The following is a 15,686-nucleotide window of genomic DNA, read 5'->3' on the forward strand; positions in this document are numbered from 1 at the left end:
CGAAAACGGCTGAAACAAAACATGTTGTGTTTGGTAGCAAACACCTTGGAATCTTACCTCCACACCGGTAAACGGTGTGGGAGGTATGATTCCACCCTTCTGAAGCAAGCTTCGTGGGTCCCTGGTCTTCCCGGTACCAGCCTTCTCGACCCGGACAGCACAAAATGGTTGCTGCCGACCAGAGACACATTTTCGCCCTCCTGCTGCTGAGCCAAGCTCAAGCAGAGGAAGGCTGCACAATAAGCATCATGTCACGGGGAGTTGTGACCACCTCCCAGATAGGATTTGGTGTATTGGAGCTGGGTGGGTGCACTTCCAAAGTGCTTGAAAGTCTGCACGAGGGGCACATTTGGTGGCCATTTGCATAGCCCAGCTCAAACCAGTTCTTGGAGCTATTGGCTCCTGCTGGCGCAAAACTGGACAAAGGACATGGGTGTAATCACCCCCCTGTCCTGACCCTCCCCTGGGAGGGTCCCCTGAATCTGTCCAACCCTCCCCGTGGGTACAAAAGGGCTTACCTCTCTGTAGGACCCTAGATTCAACGTGCACAAGATTCTGAACAAGATACCACTGACCTTCGACCGTCTGGACACTCTGGACTTCGACTGGGCCTGACTTCGTCCCCCTCTCTGTCTAAAGCATCGTTTGTGCTGGTGCACCATACAGACTCTGTGCAGGACCTGTGGAGCATCAAGGACAATTGAAGTAACTTCCTTGGAGTGAAGGAATTACTCCCCTGCATTAGCATGCATCGTAATGCAACTGACCAGTCTACATATCCTGGACTCCTGCAGACTCCAAAGGCTCCAGCAACACAGGAGGTGGATTCCTATGTTTTGTGAGGTTGAGCTGCTCTTCCACCAAGTTTGAGGCCAGTATCCCTTGTGCGGACCACATAACCTAAACACCTGTGGACCGTGTACATTTGCAAGTGCATATGCTTGTTGGTGTTTCCCAGCTTTGCGCATTGGGGAGTTGATATCCCCAACCTCTGTGCATATTTTGTATGGAGGACTTTGGCCTACTCACACTCTGTGCCCTGCAAGCTGTTGTTTTGTGAAACTGCTAGAGATCCCCTAGCGACTCCTGTGGCTTTGGCCTGTGGGTTTATTTGAGGGACAATCCTTATGTTCTTGGGGCTCCTGGTGGCTCCAAGTCTTCCCTGACTCCCCTTGCTGTGGTGCGTCCTCTGGTCCTTGCTGGGCTAGACCGTAATCTTTCTTGACCTTCTTCGTGGGTTGCTATTGCCAAGGCTTGTTGGTCCTCCCGCCAGACACCGACCCCTCAGCACTCGACATCGTTGATGGGACAACTCGTTTCCAGCTCTTGGTTGTCCTCGACGTCCCTTGGTCCCCGCAGCTGTAGAGTCAAGGTCTCCGTCTTAACACCTAAAGCACCCGGCATCGGTAGGCATTCGTCTACCGAGCCTCTAGTCACTCCTGCATGACCCAGGCTCTGTCCCCTCTACTTTCAGGTTCCTTCCATCAAGAATCCACCACCTGCGGATTCCACCAGACACTTTTCTTCTTTCCAGCAGTGGCATTTCTTTGAAGACTCCCATTGAGAACGACGGCGGTTTCCGACGCCACTTAAGCCCTATGCACTCAGCTCCTCTGGGACAGGTAACTCTGGTACTTTGGGGTGTCTCTCCAACCTTCTATGTTCCAAAGGGTTTCCACATAATCCCCTGGGAAGGATCCATAAACTTTAAAAATGCAATTGCGACTCTCCCATCGAATTGAACGTAGCATGGGGTTGTGTTCTCACACTGCACCTGTCGTCCATGGGGTCCCCACTTACTCACCTTGGGCGGTTCCTTGGGGTCCCAGCGATTCTACGCACTCTAGACATTGTCTTCACTCAAGTTGTGGTTCTTATACCACTATTTCAGTACATGGTTTGGCCTCCCCTCGAAGCCCACTGTGTATTAGTGCTACTTACAAATGTTACTGTGCTACAGTATTATGTGCCTTATGTTTATCTGCGTGTAGCAGATACTGTGAGGTAGTTAAGGTGTTATAATAATAAATATATGCATTCTGGTAAAACAAGCTGCATACCATTCCTTCAAAAGTAAGTCTGAAGGCTGCTCTCCACAGCTACCACTTGGATAGCTTTCCAAGGTTATCTTTGACCTCTTAAATCACCATAAGGGTTGTTTGGACTGGTGCAAGGTGCCCATTTTAACTAGTGGGCATCAAATACCAGGCCAACTTCTCACAGAGACCCAGTACGTAAACCCAAAAATGCCTTTGATGTTGGAGGTCACTTCAAATGAGCTCTCTGAAGAGCACAAGGGTCCCTTTTAACCCAGTCCTGCCTGTCAGGGTAACACTGGGGGGGGGGGGTAAATCAGTGCTTTGTGTGTGGACAAGACACAATCTATTGAAATGTAAGTGTCCCTCCTTTCCATTCTACCCTGCCCTGGAAGACACATCACAATGTAGAAGAGTGCTCAGAATGCAGATGAGCCTCACCTTCCTATGTTTGTATTGTCTAGAGGGAATGCATAAAGTGTAGCTGTCACCCAACCCAGACATGTACTGGAGACAGGCTGTCAGGCACAAAGAGAAGTAAGTAGAGAGAAATGTCCACTTTCTAAAAGTGGCATTTCTAAAACAGTAAGGTTACATCCAGCTTCACCAGTAAGGAGGATTTATCATTACCATTCCAAGCATATCCAACATGAAAAAGACGCTCCTCTCTGATCATGAATTGCCACTTAAAAGTATATAAAGGAATTCCCAATGCTGGCCTTTTAGAGGGGTAGGTGTCACAGTAGTGAAACGCAAAACAAAGCTGTTTGTCACTACCAGGAAATGCAAAACATAAAGGTACATGTCCTATATTATACTTACATAGCACCCTGCCCTTACGGTTACTTAGGGCCTACCTTAGGGGCGACTGATATGTAATAAAATGGGAGTTTAAGGCTTTGCAAGTCATTTTAAATGCCAAGTTGAACTGTCAGTAATCTGCACACACAGGCATTTCAGTGGCAGACATGAGACAGGTTTGATAGGCTACTTCTGTGGGGGGCACAATCAGTGCTGCTGCCCACTTATAACATTTAAATTACAGGCCCTGCGTACATGGGATGCTACTTTACAAGGGACTTACAAATATGCCAAACAGGTGTAAACCAATTATACCATATTTAGAGGAGAGAGCACATGCACTTTAGCACTGGTCAGCAGTGATAAAGTGCTCAGAGTTAAGAAACCAACAAAAACAGTATCAGAAAAAATAGGAGGAGGAAGACAAAAAGTTTGTGGAGACCCTTCAGGGAGGGCTATTTCCCAACTGAACTCTTAATTATGTTTTCTTGCAGAGCGAGCCAAAAGTATTGAACTTGAATCGTACTGCAGTCAGAATATACCACTCCTAAGGCGCATTAAAAAATGGTGTTTACTATGACAACAGCATTTTCAACTTTGCATGGCTACATAGTCTTTATTCTTGTTGTGAACGTTGGCAAATGTGTTTTTGTAACAAAAGCTTTCATAATTTTTGTAAGTTTATGAATATGTAATGATTTATCCTATGCAATTGATTATGTTAATGCCTCCTCATACCATCAAAATACAATGCATCCTCTTGCAACTTAGAACCCCTTTATCATTATAACTGAGTTGATGCATGTTTTGTGATGATCATTTTGTCTTATTGCTGGCTTAGTGTCTGCGTTTCCCAAAATTGTTTTCAAAACATAAAAAAAATTGATAATTAGATACTATGAAACCCAGGTATTGGAACATATTTTAGAGAGAGACTTCGCAATGAGGTTATCGAGACAGTTTGAAGCATCAACGTTAAAGGGAGGCGACAGCGGGAAGAAGTGGTCTTGAGCCTTTTGCTGTTTATGTTCCAGCCTCGAATAACTGGCATAGGAAATAGCTAGCTTGCACTTTCATAATGAAAACACAGGTATGCTGTGCAAACCATTCCCGGAACTTGAAAACAGGCTCTATGTTTACTTCTCCATCTAGCACTTAGAAATAGTGTGAGGGTTGTAGGAAATGGGATTATTGATTGAATAGTGAAGAACCCACTTCAAACAACAGCCTTGAATAACGGTGATAGGAAATAGCTAGATAGGCAATAGCTAGCTTGCACTTTCATAATGAAAGCAAAGGTATGCCGTGCAAACCATTCTTGGAACTTGAGAACAGGCTCTCTGTTTACTGCTCCATCTAGCACTTAGAAATAGCATGAGGGTTGTAGGAAATGGTATTATTGGTTGAATGGTAAAGAACCCACTTCAAACAACAGTCACAATTCTTGTCAGGTGAACCACAAAAGCCACAAAATAAACCTGTGCTTAACACTCTGGTAGCTTGAAAATCAAGCAGCCAGGCTTATCTTAGAGGCAATGCGTAAAGTATTTGTGCCACACTTAAACTGTAATAAAGTGGAAACCGATTTTTCACTGGACACATAAAACAACATGTCCCAGTTTATAAAAATCATGTACCCTGTCCTATGAGTGGTTCAGGTCTATCTTAGGTGTGACTTATAAGTTTAAAAAATGAGGTTTTAGGCCAGGAAAAATGTTTATTTGAGCCTGGTCTAAATGGAAGTTTAAAACTGCACTACTGGCTGCAGTGGACAGCCTGAACCTTGTTTTAAAGTGCTTCTTTAGTGGGTGGAAGAATGAGTGCTGCAGCCCACTTGTAATATTTAAATTTACAGGTCCAGGATACAGGTATTACCATTTATGACAGTTTTATAAGTAAAATAAATATGCTAATTAGGTTTATACCAAATTTACCCCTAGATAACGTATCAAGCAATTTATCTGAAATTGCCACAATTTCACACATCCCCTTGAACATGCTGTCTCCGGCATTGCAATTATAGCGGGCGTGTATTAGTTCATTGGCTTGCAGGGACACTCATTCCTCTTAGATCTCTTGGATACAGTTGTGTTCTCAGGGGTTCTGACTGCCCACCACCATTTCGGGTTCACCAATTTGATAAACTCGGTGAGTGTTGGCTGGGGGCAGGGGTGGAGTTGTTCCCCTGGTTTTAGCAGTGATGAGGACATGTTGTTTTCAACAACAAGTGGATGTAGTAATGTTTTTACGCATGACAGCAGCGTTTATGAATATCTGGGACTTACAGGGTCATATCGCAGATGGATTTGTTAGGAGGGGTTAAGATAATGATACGGTTAACCTGGGCATTGAAGAACAGATAGTTCCATCAGTTTGATGCCTGCTTCTTCACAGAGGGGATTATTGTTTTTTACTCATATTCTTTTGGAGAATATGGTGATTACCAGTATGTACCCAGCTCCCCTTGACAGGCATATGTATGTTGTGTCTTTTCAGAATTTGTATCCCGTGTTGGCCGGAATTACCTCCACACGTTTGGATCTTTCTAGGTTCATGAACCCCAGCAACTGACCAGAGTAAGGTTATGTGGGGAACCTGACTGGGACTGGTAGAAGTCCTGAGGAAGACCGATGTGACCTTCTTTTGGGGGCACATTAAGACGGTCGAAACATGTTGACACTGGCAGTTTAAGGAGGGGTATTTTTGAGGACCTAGCTTTCTCTATAACACACCCATCCTTCACGATTTTAATCCTGGCCTTGGGACCCGTGAATGAAGGGTTCTGAGAGGGTACCCATGAGCCAGTTTTAAGCACTTTCTTTGCTGCACCTTTTCTATAACTGTACCCAGTTGCCGGGTATAACACACCCTATCGCTACTGCATTTCACTTTTATGTTGTTTATCTTCCCCCTCCCTATGCTCCATCCTGTGCGTGGCTACGCCAGGGTGTTTTGTAAGCAGACCCGATGATGAAGCATGTCACACACATTTTTCAAATACACAATTCGTGCATGTAAATCATCTTTTTCTTCTCTCTACCCCTCTTGGTGTTAACATGTTATACAAGGGGGTTTGGGGTAGATTACATTTTTGACCCTCTCCCCTTTTTTTGTGAGAAATAATACACTCATTCCTCCCCCAGTTCAGTTCTGTTTAGAGCATACAGCCCCACAAGTGATCAATTTGGGGCCCACAGAAAATGTCCATCATTAATAGTTGTGCTCAACGTAAGTTACAATGTAACCTGTATCAGTACCCAAGATAATTGTAGGTGTCCTATGTCAGTACTTTGCATTAATCTGACTGGTGATACTGCATCCACCCACTGAAACCCATCTAAAATAGGCTCAACTTCCACCCCAAATAATTTTATGCAGTCATGGCTGCTATCTTCTACCCGCTGTGGAGTGGGTGGCAGAGAATGGGCTGGGGGATCGGGTTAAAAAAAATCACTTATGTCTCAGCCCGCCGGCTGGCCGGCCACTTCCTCCCCTCCTGCGTCTTTTTCCTTCTTTGGAGAAATAAGAAACAGAAACCGACAGGGCTCCCACACGCCCCACAGCCAATCACAATACTGCAATTCAGCGTTGTGATTTGTCCGCACGCCCGTCAGCCAGGGGCTTGAGGGGTGGGCATGTTCTCCATGCAGGCTAAAATGCAGACTGCAAGGAGAACAGGAAAAGTGTGCTTGACTGGTTTGGGCGGCCCGAGAGGGCCGACCAAACAGTCATTGCGCATTTAGGAGGGTTGTACCACTCCTCCCCTGCTCGCCCCCTCACACAAGCTGCTGCAGCTTTTTCTTGCTGCATCAAGGCAGTGGGGTGATGCTCCTCCTTAACGGAGTTGTCGCCACTGATCTCACATCTGTAACAGGCACTGAATGTGGCTGGAATAAGCAGAGAACCCGTTGCATTAGTCTTTTTACTTCTGTGGAGGTACTCTGCTTTAAAGAGACCTAGGGCACAGATGTCATTCCTGTTGCATTTTTTTTTACCTTTCTTTGTTCCCTTATTTCCCTCTTCCTTTGCCCTCCCTTGCTTGGAACATGGAACGCTGTACCTGCGCTGTACAACTCCTCTTCCATGTTCCAGCGCTTGCTAGCGGACAGTTAATGCTTTGACTTTGCTGCACTAAGTTGTACTGTGCCCTGCTTGAATTAAACTTGAAATTCTTACCTACAACTTGGATCCTGATTATTTTACAATGGCGACGAGGGATTGAAGACTTCACCAGCTAATTTTCACGGTGGGGCACAGGTGCTGTGATGTCTTCCGGACCCAGTTTCCCTTCTGGTCGTTTTTTGATCTTCCAGGTTATCCTGCGTGCTGCTACTATTTACGCTGCGCTCTTCAGTGAAAATCCCACAATTTTCTATGCTTTCTTGTGCTTCTGGCGGATTTTCATCCTGTTTCCAAGGATTGCCGGAATTAAAGGATTTTTCCACTAACACTGTTTCCAGGATCCCGGCTGTGACGCTCTGCTCCTCCCGTCTGTACAGAGGTTCCCTGGTTATGCATTTCCACGTATTCAAGTTGATCATGCTGTGCGTCATCACGTCGGCGGCCATATTGTAACAGGTTTGATGCGGTTCCTATTGCCATAACGTTAGGTATTTCGAGTGTCTCTGCAATGATGTTCTGTCTATTGTAGTAGACACTTTGAAGTTTCAGCGATCTTGGCACACAGTGATAGCAATCTCCACACACAGCGATGTGCACATTTTGCTGAGTTCTCTCCACACCTTCGTTTCTTCTACAGGTAGGAAAAGCCTGTATTGTTTGGTGACAGGCACACCCTGACTATTACATTTTTATTATTCATAGCCTGTTATTTTTGGTGACAAGCACACTTTGGACTTCATTCAGGTTTATTCTCATTACTACAGCAACTTTAATGTTTTTTTATTACTGTTGACATTTATTATACATTTACTTGTGCCTATATATATTGCACTGTTTTTCTCCTCAATTTTCTTCTTTACTTTGGTGTGGTTCATTTTTTTTACTATTAGTGTTTGTTAACATTTGTACTGCATTACCATAATTCATTTTGATCCACTCTCTACATTTTTACAAACAAAGGGAGACCACCCTATCCCATGGACAAGATGGAAAGAGGAATTTTTCACTTATCTGAAGGCCATTGATGGGGAACGTATGTCAGCTGAGAGGAAAAAGAACATCTTCCTCTATTGTTTAGGTTCTGAAGGACAATTAGTATACAGAACTCTTCCTCCTGTTAGGTCGGGTGGTGAACACAATGTCTATGATGAAGCTGTTTTGCGCATAGAGGCCAGATTTAAGCCAATGACTAGTGTAGCCCTGAACAGGTTTAAATTTTACACTAGAGCTCAGGATGATGGAGAACGTTTTGAGGAATTCATCACTGCCCTCCGTGCATTATCTTTACATTGCAACTTTGGTTTCATGACCGATAAAATGATCAGAGACCAAATCTTTGTGCATTTGAGAAGTAAGAAAGTTCAGGAGTACCTATGGATATTGGGCAACCCTAATTTGGAGACTGCCATTAGTACCGCCAAAGCTTTAGACCAATCTGATGAGTTGATCAAGTCTCTTAGCAAAAAAAACAAATCTACTATGCCTAGTGAAGTTAATACTGTTAACTCTAGCACACCAAAGGATTACTCCAACTACAAAGGGGAAGTTAAAACAAAACAATTTTATTGTTATAGATGTGGTAATCCTGACCATGTGGCTTCATTTCCACGTTGTCCAGCTATTGGTAAAGAATGTAACAAATGTGGGCGTTCAGGACATTTTTCAAAAATGTGTAAAAATGTGTCCAAGGTTACTTTGGATTCTAGGAAATCCTTATTGTCTTCTTCCAACTTGGGAAAAGGGAAAGTTTCTTGTGTCTCTTGTGATCTTTCTGCTTGTGATCATTCCCAGTGGGATTTAGAGTCTGGTATTGTGGTTTCAATTCAAGATTCCTTTGATGTGTCTGAGACTGATAAGATTTGTTCTCCTAAATAAATTGTATACATCATGGGAAGAGAGTTGGAGCTCATGGCAGACTCGGGATCACCTTGGACTATAATTACAAAAGATTATTGCTTACAATGGGGAAATTAGTTGATTTTAATTTGTTATGCAAACCTGATATTGTAGCATTTAATTTTGATGGTTCCAACATTGATTTTATGGGTTTCAAGGAAGTGCTTATTGAATTCAAGGGGAATTTGGGCACTATAAAATTGTATGTATCGTTCAAAGGTGTCAATGTTTTAGGCTGGCGTGGCCAAGCCAAGTTAGGTATTCTTTTGAATCCCAGGAACATGGAACCTGTTTCTGTACTTGCTCTGTCACCTGTTAGTAATGATTTCACTAATTTGTTTCCTCAGGTGTTCTCTGATGATCTGGGCAAACGTAAGGGTTTCAGTCACAGGATCAAAGTCAGGGTAGGTTCTGTCCCTGTTAAACAAAAGTTGAGAGGAGTTCCCATTAGCATTAGAGCGGAGTTAAAGGACATGTTGGATGTGATGGTTAAGAATTACATTATTGAGGAAATTGAGTGTTCTGAGTGGGTTTCTCACATTGTTTTAGCCCAAAACCTGATAAAAGTATTAGGTTGTGTGTTGATTTGAGCATGTTAAATGTCAATTTAGTTGCTGAATGCCATTCGCTTCCTAATAATAATGAGATGGTATGCATGTTGGATGGTGCCTGCATTTTTTCCACTCTTGATCTTCTGTCAGCCTACCATCAAATTGAACTTACTGATGATTCCAAACACTGTAAGGCTTTTATCACGCCTCATGGCCTTTTTCAGTTTAAAAGGATGCCTTTTGGCCTAGCTTTGGCCGCATCGGTTTTTCAGAGGGCCATGTACCACATTTTTAAAGATGTGAGCACTTTCATTAAGTGTTTCCAAGATGATATACTTATTTTCTCTAAAAACGAGGAAGATCACTCTCATCATTTTAAGGAAGTTTATTGTAGGTTAGGAAAGTGCGGACTAACACTCAAAGCTGGCAAATGTAATTTTTATGGTAAATCTGTGGAGTATCTAGGCCATACGCTTTCTGGGGATGGCGGGGTGCCCAAGAAATCTTTGGTTGATGCTCTCATCAATACACCAGCTCCTGACAATAAAGAGAAACTTCTTTCTTTTGCTGGTCTATGTGAGTACTACAGTAAATTCATACAGAACTTTGCCACCAAGATGGGGCCCCTCAGAGAATTGACCATAAAGTCTTCTGAGTTTATCTGGTCAGATAAACAAGACACAGCATTCAGACAGATCAAGAATGAGATCGTTAATGCTCCCACCCTTAAGTCTTTCTGCCTCAATAAGAGGTGCATCATCACTGTGGACGCTAGTCTGTATGGACTTGGTGGAGTTCTTAGCCAGTGTTCAGGAAGAGAAGAGTGGTGTGTAGCTTTTGATTTTAGGACACTTTCTTTGACTGAGGGGAGATATGCTGTGATTGAGAGAGAGTTGTTGGCATGTATCTGGGCAATCAAACACTTTTGTATCTATGTGTGGGGAAGCAGATTCATGCCTAGAACTGATCGTAAGCCCCTGGTCGGCATATTATCTCGTGGGGAGGTTGGAATTCCACTCCCCGCATAGCCCTACTCACATCTCATCTACAGGAGTACGATTTTGACGTGGTGTATGTTCCTGGCAAGAGCAATGTCACTGCTGATATTCTTTCTAGATTGCCGTGCGTTGACAAGTGTGTTTTTCCTTTTGAACAAGATGTGTATATCGTTGCCACCATAAAAGATTTTGTCTCTCATGAGTTTGTGAATTTGTCTGAAACTGAGTGGACAACAGAGATGAATAATGATGTTTTGTGTCAATGGATTTCTAAATGTGTGAAAAATGGATGACCTAAAGAAAAATCTGTCACTGCTGATAATGCCCCTTTTTGTCGGGGGTCTGTTGAGATTGAAGACATTGGGGTTTGCTTTTCAAAGGAGGCAAGATCATCCCTCCTGTATCTATGCAGAATACGATTTTGTTACTTGCCCACCAAGGACATTTAGGTATGTCCTCTATGAAAAGGCTCATCACAGCCAATTTTTGGTGGCCTGGGCTCGACAAAATGGGCGATAGGGCTGTTAGAGAATGTCCTGAATGCATCAGTAGTGATAAAATGCTTCAGGTTTCTTCTGCCCCCCCTTAAACCTGTACCTTGACCTGAGTGTCCTTGGCAAAAGGTGGCTTTTGAAATTTCAGGACCCTTTAAACATTTGCCTTTGAATGCCCGTTTTGCTCTAGTCATAGTAGACTATCACTCTAAGTGGCCAGAGGTTAAGTTTGTTGCTAATGCTTCTACTCAAGTTATTATCACCTTTTTCAAAGAAGTTTTTGTGAAGGATCCCCCGAGATTGTTGTAACAGATGGGGTACAACTCACGTCACATGAGATGGATGATTTTTTTCATATGTGTAACATCAAACATGTGACCACATTGTTATATGAACCAAGGGAAAATGGCCAAGTGGAACGGTTTAATTGAGTTCTTAAGGATGGTATTCAGTCAGCAGGTTTGTCAAGTGAGCCTTGAATGGATGTGGTGAGAAAGAAATTGTGGATATATCGCATCACTCCACACTCAGTAACGAGTGTAAGTCCTTTCAGGCTATTGAAGGGCAGAGAACCTATTTCCGAGATTTGTCCATGGTGGATAAAAAGAGTTAATAAGGTGGATGACAGTGTTGATGCCAATCTTGTTGCCAAACGGGTGGAAATAAACCAAGACAAGATGAAAGTCCTATTTGATTCCAAAATGAATGTCAAAGATCCCAGCTTTGGGGTAGGAGACTGAGTTAAGATAAAAAACCTGGTTTCTTGGCAAAGGGTTTTTCCAAGTTTTAACATCCTATTAAGATTGTTAAAGTTAGTGTAAGAACAGTGTCATTACTCAGGATGGTAGAGCATGGAATGTAAGGATGGTTGCAAAATGCAAGACTTTACATGGTGATGGAGCTCCACTGTTAAATAATTCTCCCACTTCCACTGAAAACCTTTCTCATTCTACCCAATCTGCTGCTTCCAGAGTCAAGAGTAATGTTCGACCCAGATTTTTGCCTGTACGGTATCTGTCTTGATTTTTCCTCTACTTTCGTTTTGTGTTAGGGGTGAAATGTGTTGCATTCTTCTTTACCTTTCTTTGTTCCCTCATTTCCCTCTTCCTATGCCCTCCCTTGCTTGGAACATGGAACACTGTACCTGCGTTGTACAACTGCTGTTCCATGTTCCAGAGCTCGCTAGCGGACAGTTAGTGCTTTGACTTTGCTGCATTAAGTTGTACTGTGCCCCGCTTGAATTAAACTTGAAGGGCCTGATTCACAGAACTAACTTAAGACAAAATCCTAAACTTACTACTTTTGGTATTCACAGAAGTGAGGACTTTGTCTTAAGTTTGTCTTAAGACAGACTTAAGACAGACTTAAGACTAAATCATAACTTAAGTCTGTCTTAAGTCTGTCCTAAGACAAAATTAAGACAAAATCCTAACTTCTGTGAATACCAAAAGTAGTAAGTTTAGGATTTTGTTTTAAGTTAGTTCTGTGAATCGGGCCCGAAATTCGTACCTACAACTTGGATCCTGATTATTTCACAATTCCCATTCCTGGTTATTTGGGGTTTCATACTAAGGCTATTAAAAAGCAAATAAGTGTAGAGCATTTGCTGGCTTGTCAATTTTCATTTTCAATGTCTTTTATTTATCAGCTAAACAGCTCAAAATCAGGTATCCCATTGCTGCCGCCCGTCTAATTACAGGGGAAGCTCGGTGCACACCTTCCACTTTTTAATTAATTAATGTGCACATTGTACACTTTTTAATGAATTAATGCACACAATGTCAAATCTCGAAAGGTTAAAGACCTCCAAGCCCTACTCACTGACTTAAATAGTTATGGTAACACCTCCTTCATTTTGAACGGTGATTTAATTCACCATTTGTTTTTTTCGAATTTGGAAAATGCCTGGGACCAAGCACATAACGAATTTTGGAATATCCCTGTAGGTTACATAGTACAATCGTGCAAAAAATATAAAGCTACAGAATTGGTTAATTTTATGAACATCAGGGGCCTCATTTATGAGGCCGTGCGTGAGTTTTGCGCTTCCGATGCATCACTTTTTTGTGACGCATCGGCGGCGTAAAACATGCCTCCTGATGCGCACTATTTACAAAGTGACGCATCTAAGCAGATGCGTCACTTTGTAAACCCCTGCGCTACATTATACCTGCGTCAGGTATAATGTATGCAGAGGGGGCGTTCACCCGCAAAAAGCCTCGTAATAGTGGCGCAGTGAAATCTATGAGATTTCACTGCGTCACTTTTAGGATGCTGTTGCGTCAAAATCTTGCGCCTGCCTCACAGCAGGCGTAAGACTGACGCAAGCCCTTTCACATGGGGCTTCCCCCATGTGAAAGGAAGCATTGCTGGAGTTGCGTCACTTTTGTGACACACTCCAGCAATGCGTCACTTTTGCGCCTACAGATACGTCAGAAATACTGACATATCTGTCACTCCTTGCGACATGATGCGTCATATTATAAATATGACGCATCAATCATGTCGCAGGGAGAGCGCAGTGAAAAGTGACGCATCGCTGTTTTCATGCAGCGATGCGTCACTTTTCATATATGAGGCCCCTGAAGCATGAGAGCATTAAATGACTGGCTCACTGGAGGTATTCTTATTAGTCCAACCCAAGTTGCAAGACAGTTCTGGGCTACTCTTTTTATTGTCTAGAACACTTTTATCTCCATACTGCACAAGTTCAACCACATTCTGCAGATTTTTAAACCTAATTTTTACTTAGGGATTTCGCCTGGTGCCCTGCAGCAGAAACCTGTCACATGGCCATGAAAAGCGTGCATGACATACACAGAATGGAAGTTTGAACCTACGACTGGGAGATTTTTGTTTATAAAACCCATTCAAACTCCCATAGCTCATGCGAAAATCACTGCTTGAGAAATATTCATGATCTGCTGAAGCAGTTTTACTTCTAGTCACAAAAAAAGTGCCCCCAGTTAACATGTCAGCCTTTAGGTTCCAAGGGGACATGGTATTCTATAAACCATAGATCAAAGAAGAGAGAACAAAAAGGTGCGATCAAATTTATTGGCTGATATCAAGACATGTAAACTGTATGTCCCTATAAACATTATTGACGGCTGTAAAAGGAATACTTGATTTCATTGGGAAAGCTAAACAAGCACATAATGATTCCGTAATGGGTTAGAAATACAAAATACATGTAAAGCAAGGATATCGAAAAAGTTCTGGGACTTCATTAAAACTTTGAAGTTCATAATTTGAACCAATACATTATTTAATTGTCTGTGGTGTTGGGTATTACTTCAATACATTTTAAAGTGTCTTAGTGAATCAATTACAATGCCCTGTAAAATAATCTACCCCGGGATAAGAATCAGACTGATTTCGATAGAGGAGGTGCAGCATTTTTTATTTATCTAACTCCAACCAATGTGTTATATCCTTTCCTGTACCTCCGTTTGTGTTACAGCCTTATGTTGGAGCTCTTTGCTCTGTGTTCTATTTCTGGTGTCATCTGGTTGAATGTTTAAGGGTTTCTTAGATGCCTTGTCACTGGGTTCTTTGTATTTGAAAAGGGTTTGGGAAGCAGTTGGAGACGGATGTGTATCTGCCTTGCTGTCTTGTCTGCTGTGTAGCTGTTCTTCAATAAACCTTAACTGATCCTCCTAAGTCTCACAACGTCTTCACTACAATTTGTGGCAACGATCTAGCTACACAGCCACTCACTGGACCCTGCGTGCATCTTTTCCTACCTTTGATTTACAAGATGTAAGGCCTTCTCAACCCTGCTGTAAGACTGTTTTATGTTGTCCACATCGCACACATCGTCACATAGTCTTTGCCAAAATCAAGTTTCCATTACGGGCGTATCCAGAGATCTGTTATCAAATCACCTTACCTGTTACCGTCTCCTTCTCAAGCATCTTCAGGAAGGTTTGCACTTTGATTCTGCATGCTGTTCAGACCTCCGCTGCATTCTGTAAGCGCCAACGTTAAGTCCCAACATCTCAGGCCTGGTGTTACGTGTGCATGCGTGCAGGTCAGGCAAGGCCTCATCTTGCCTGACCTGCCTGACTATACACACATCACGCAACGCTGACTTCATCATAACTGATCGCCTAGCAACAAGACAAGCTGTTGACAAGAAAGGCCCTCATCTCTGTTCTCAGTTGATCATGACGATCGGCATGTATTTTTTCTGTTTGGCAACAGAGGCTCATATTCCTATTTTCAGCCGATCACGACGATCGGCACGTCTTTAAGCTGTTTGGCAACAGAGGCTCAAATTCCTATTTTCAGCCGATCACGACAAAGATCACCACGTCTTTAAGATGTTTGGAAACAGAAGCTCATATTCCTATTTTCAGCTGATCGCGACGATCGGCACGTCTTTAAGCTGTTGGCTGTTTGGCAATGTACCTCAGTGTGCTTCACGTGACTATGTCTTACACTTTGGCTTAATTAAACAAAATTTTGGCGAGTATTCAGATTTTCTTTGTTCACAAGCTGTTTGGGCAGCTATTCTCCTCATCATACACTAGTCTACATGGTAATTCGCACACCTGTCTTGTGCGGATGTTTATATGGTGATTCCCACACCAGTCTTGATTACATTTTTCTTTTTTTATTCATATGCTTTTTCATTGTTCTATCTCCATTTGTGACTATAAATTTAATTTTCTTTCTTTTTCTGTTCATTGTACGTATTTTGCTACTGTGTCCTTCTCTCTTTTCAATATTTTACCTTCCGTTTCTTGTTTTCCTGCAAGCCATGCAGTCAGTGGATCCGCCTCC

At 42.7% G+C, this 15,686-nt stretch overlaps 1 protein-coding gene across 1 annotated transcript in view; it reads right to left on the minus strand.

Moving 5' to 3' along the window:
• Nucleotides 1-14,916, minus strand: part of LOC144766735 (protein-glutamine gamma-glutamyltransferase E-like) — a 361,753-nt gene extending 346,837 nt beyond the window's left edge. The window contains exon 1 of the mRNA XM_078650488.1: nucleotides 14,791-14,916. Within this exon, the coding sequence (XP_078506614.1) occupies nucleotides 14,791-14,815 (25 nt within the window). The 5' untranslated portion in view covers nucleotides 14,816-14,916. The remainder of the gene's footprint in view (nucleotides 1-14,790) is intronic.
• Nucleotides 14,917-15,686: the final 770 nt, after the last annotated feature.

Source organism: Lissotriton helveticus, chromosome 7 (genome assembly GCF_964261635.1).
Source record: "Lissotriton helveticus chromosome 7, aLisHel1.1, whole genome shotgun sequence".
Taxonomy (NCBI): Eukaryota; Metazoa; Chordata; class Amphibia; order Caudata; family Salamandridae; genus Lissotriton; species Lissotriton helveticus.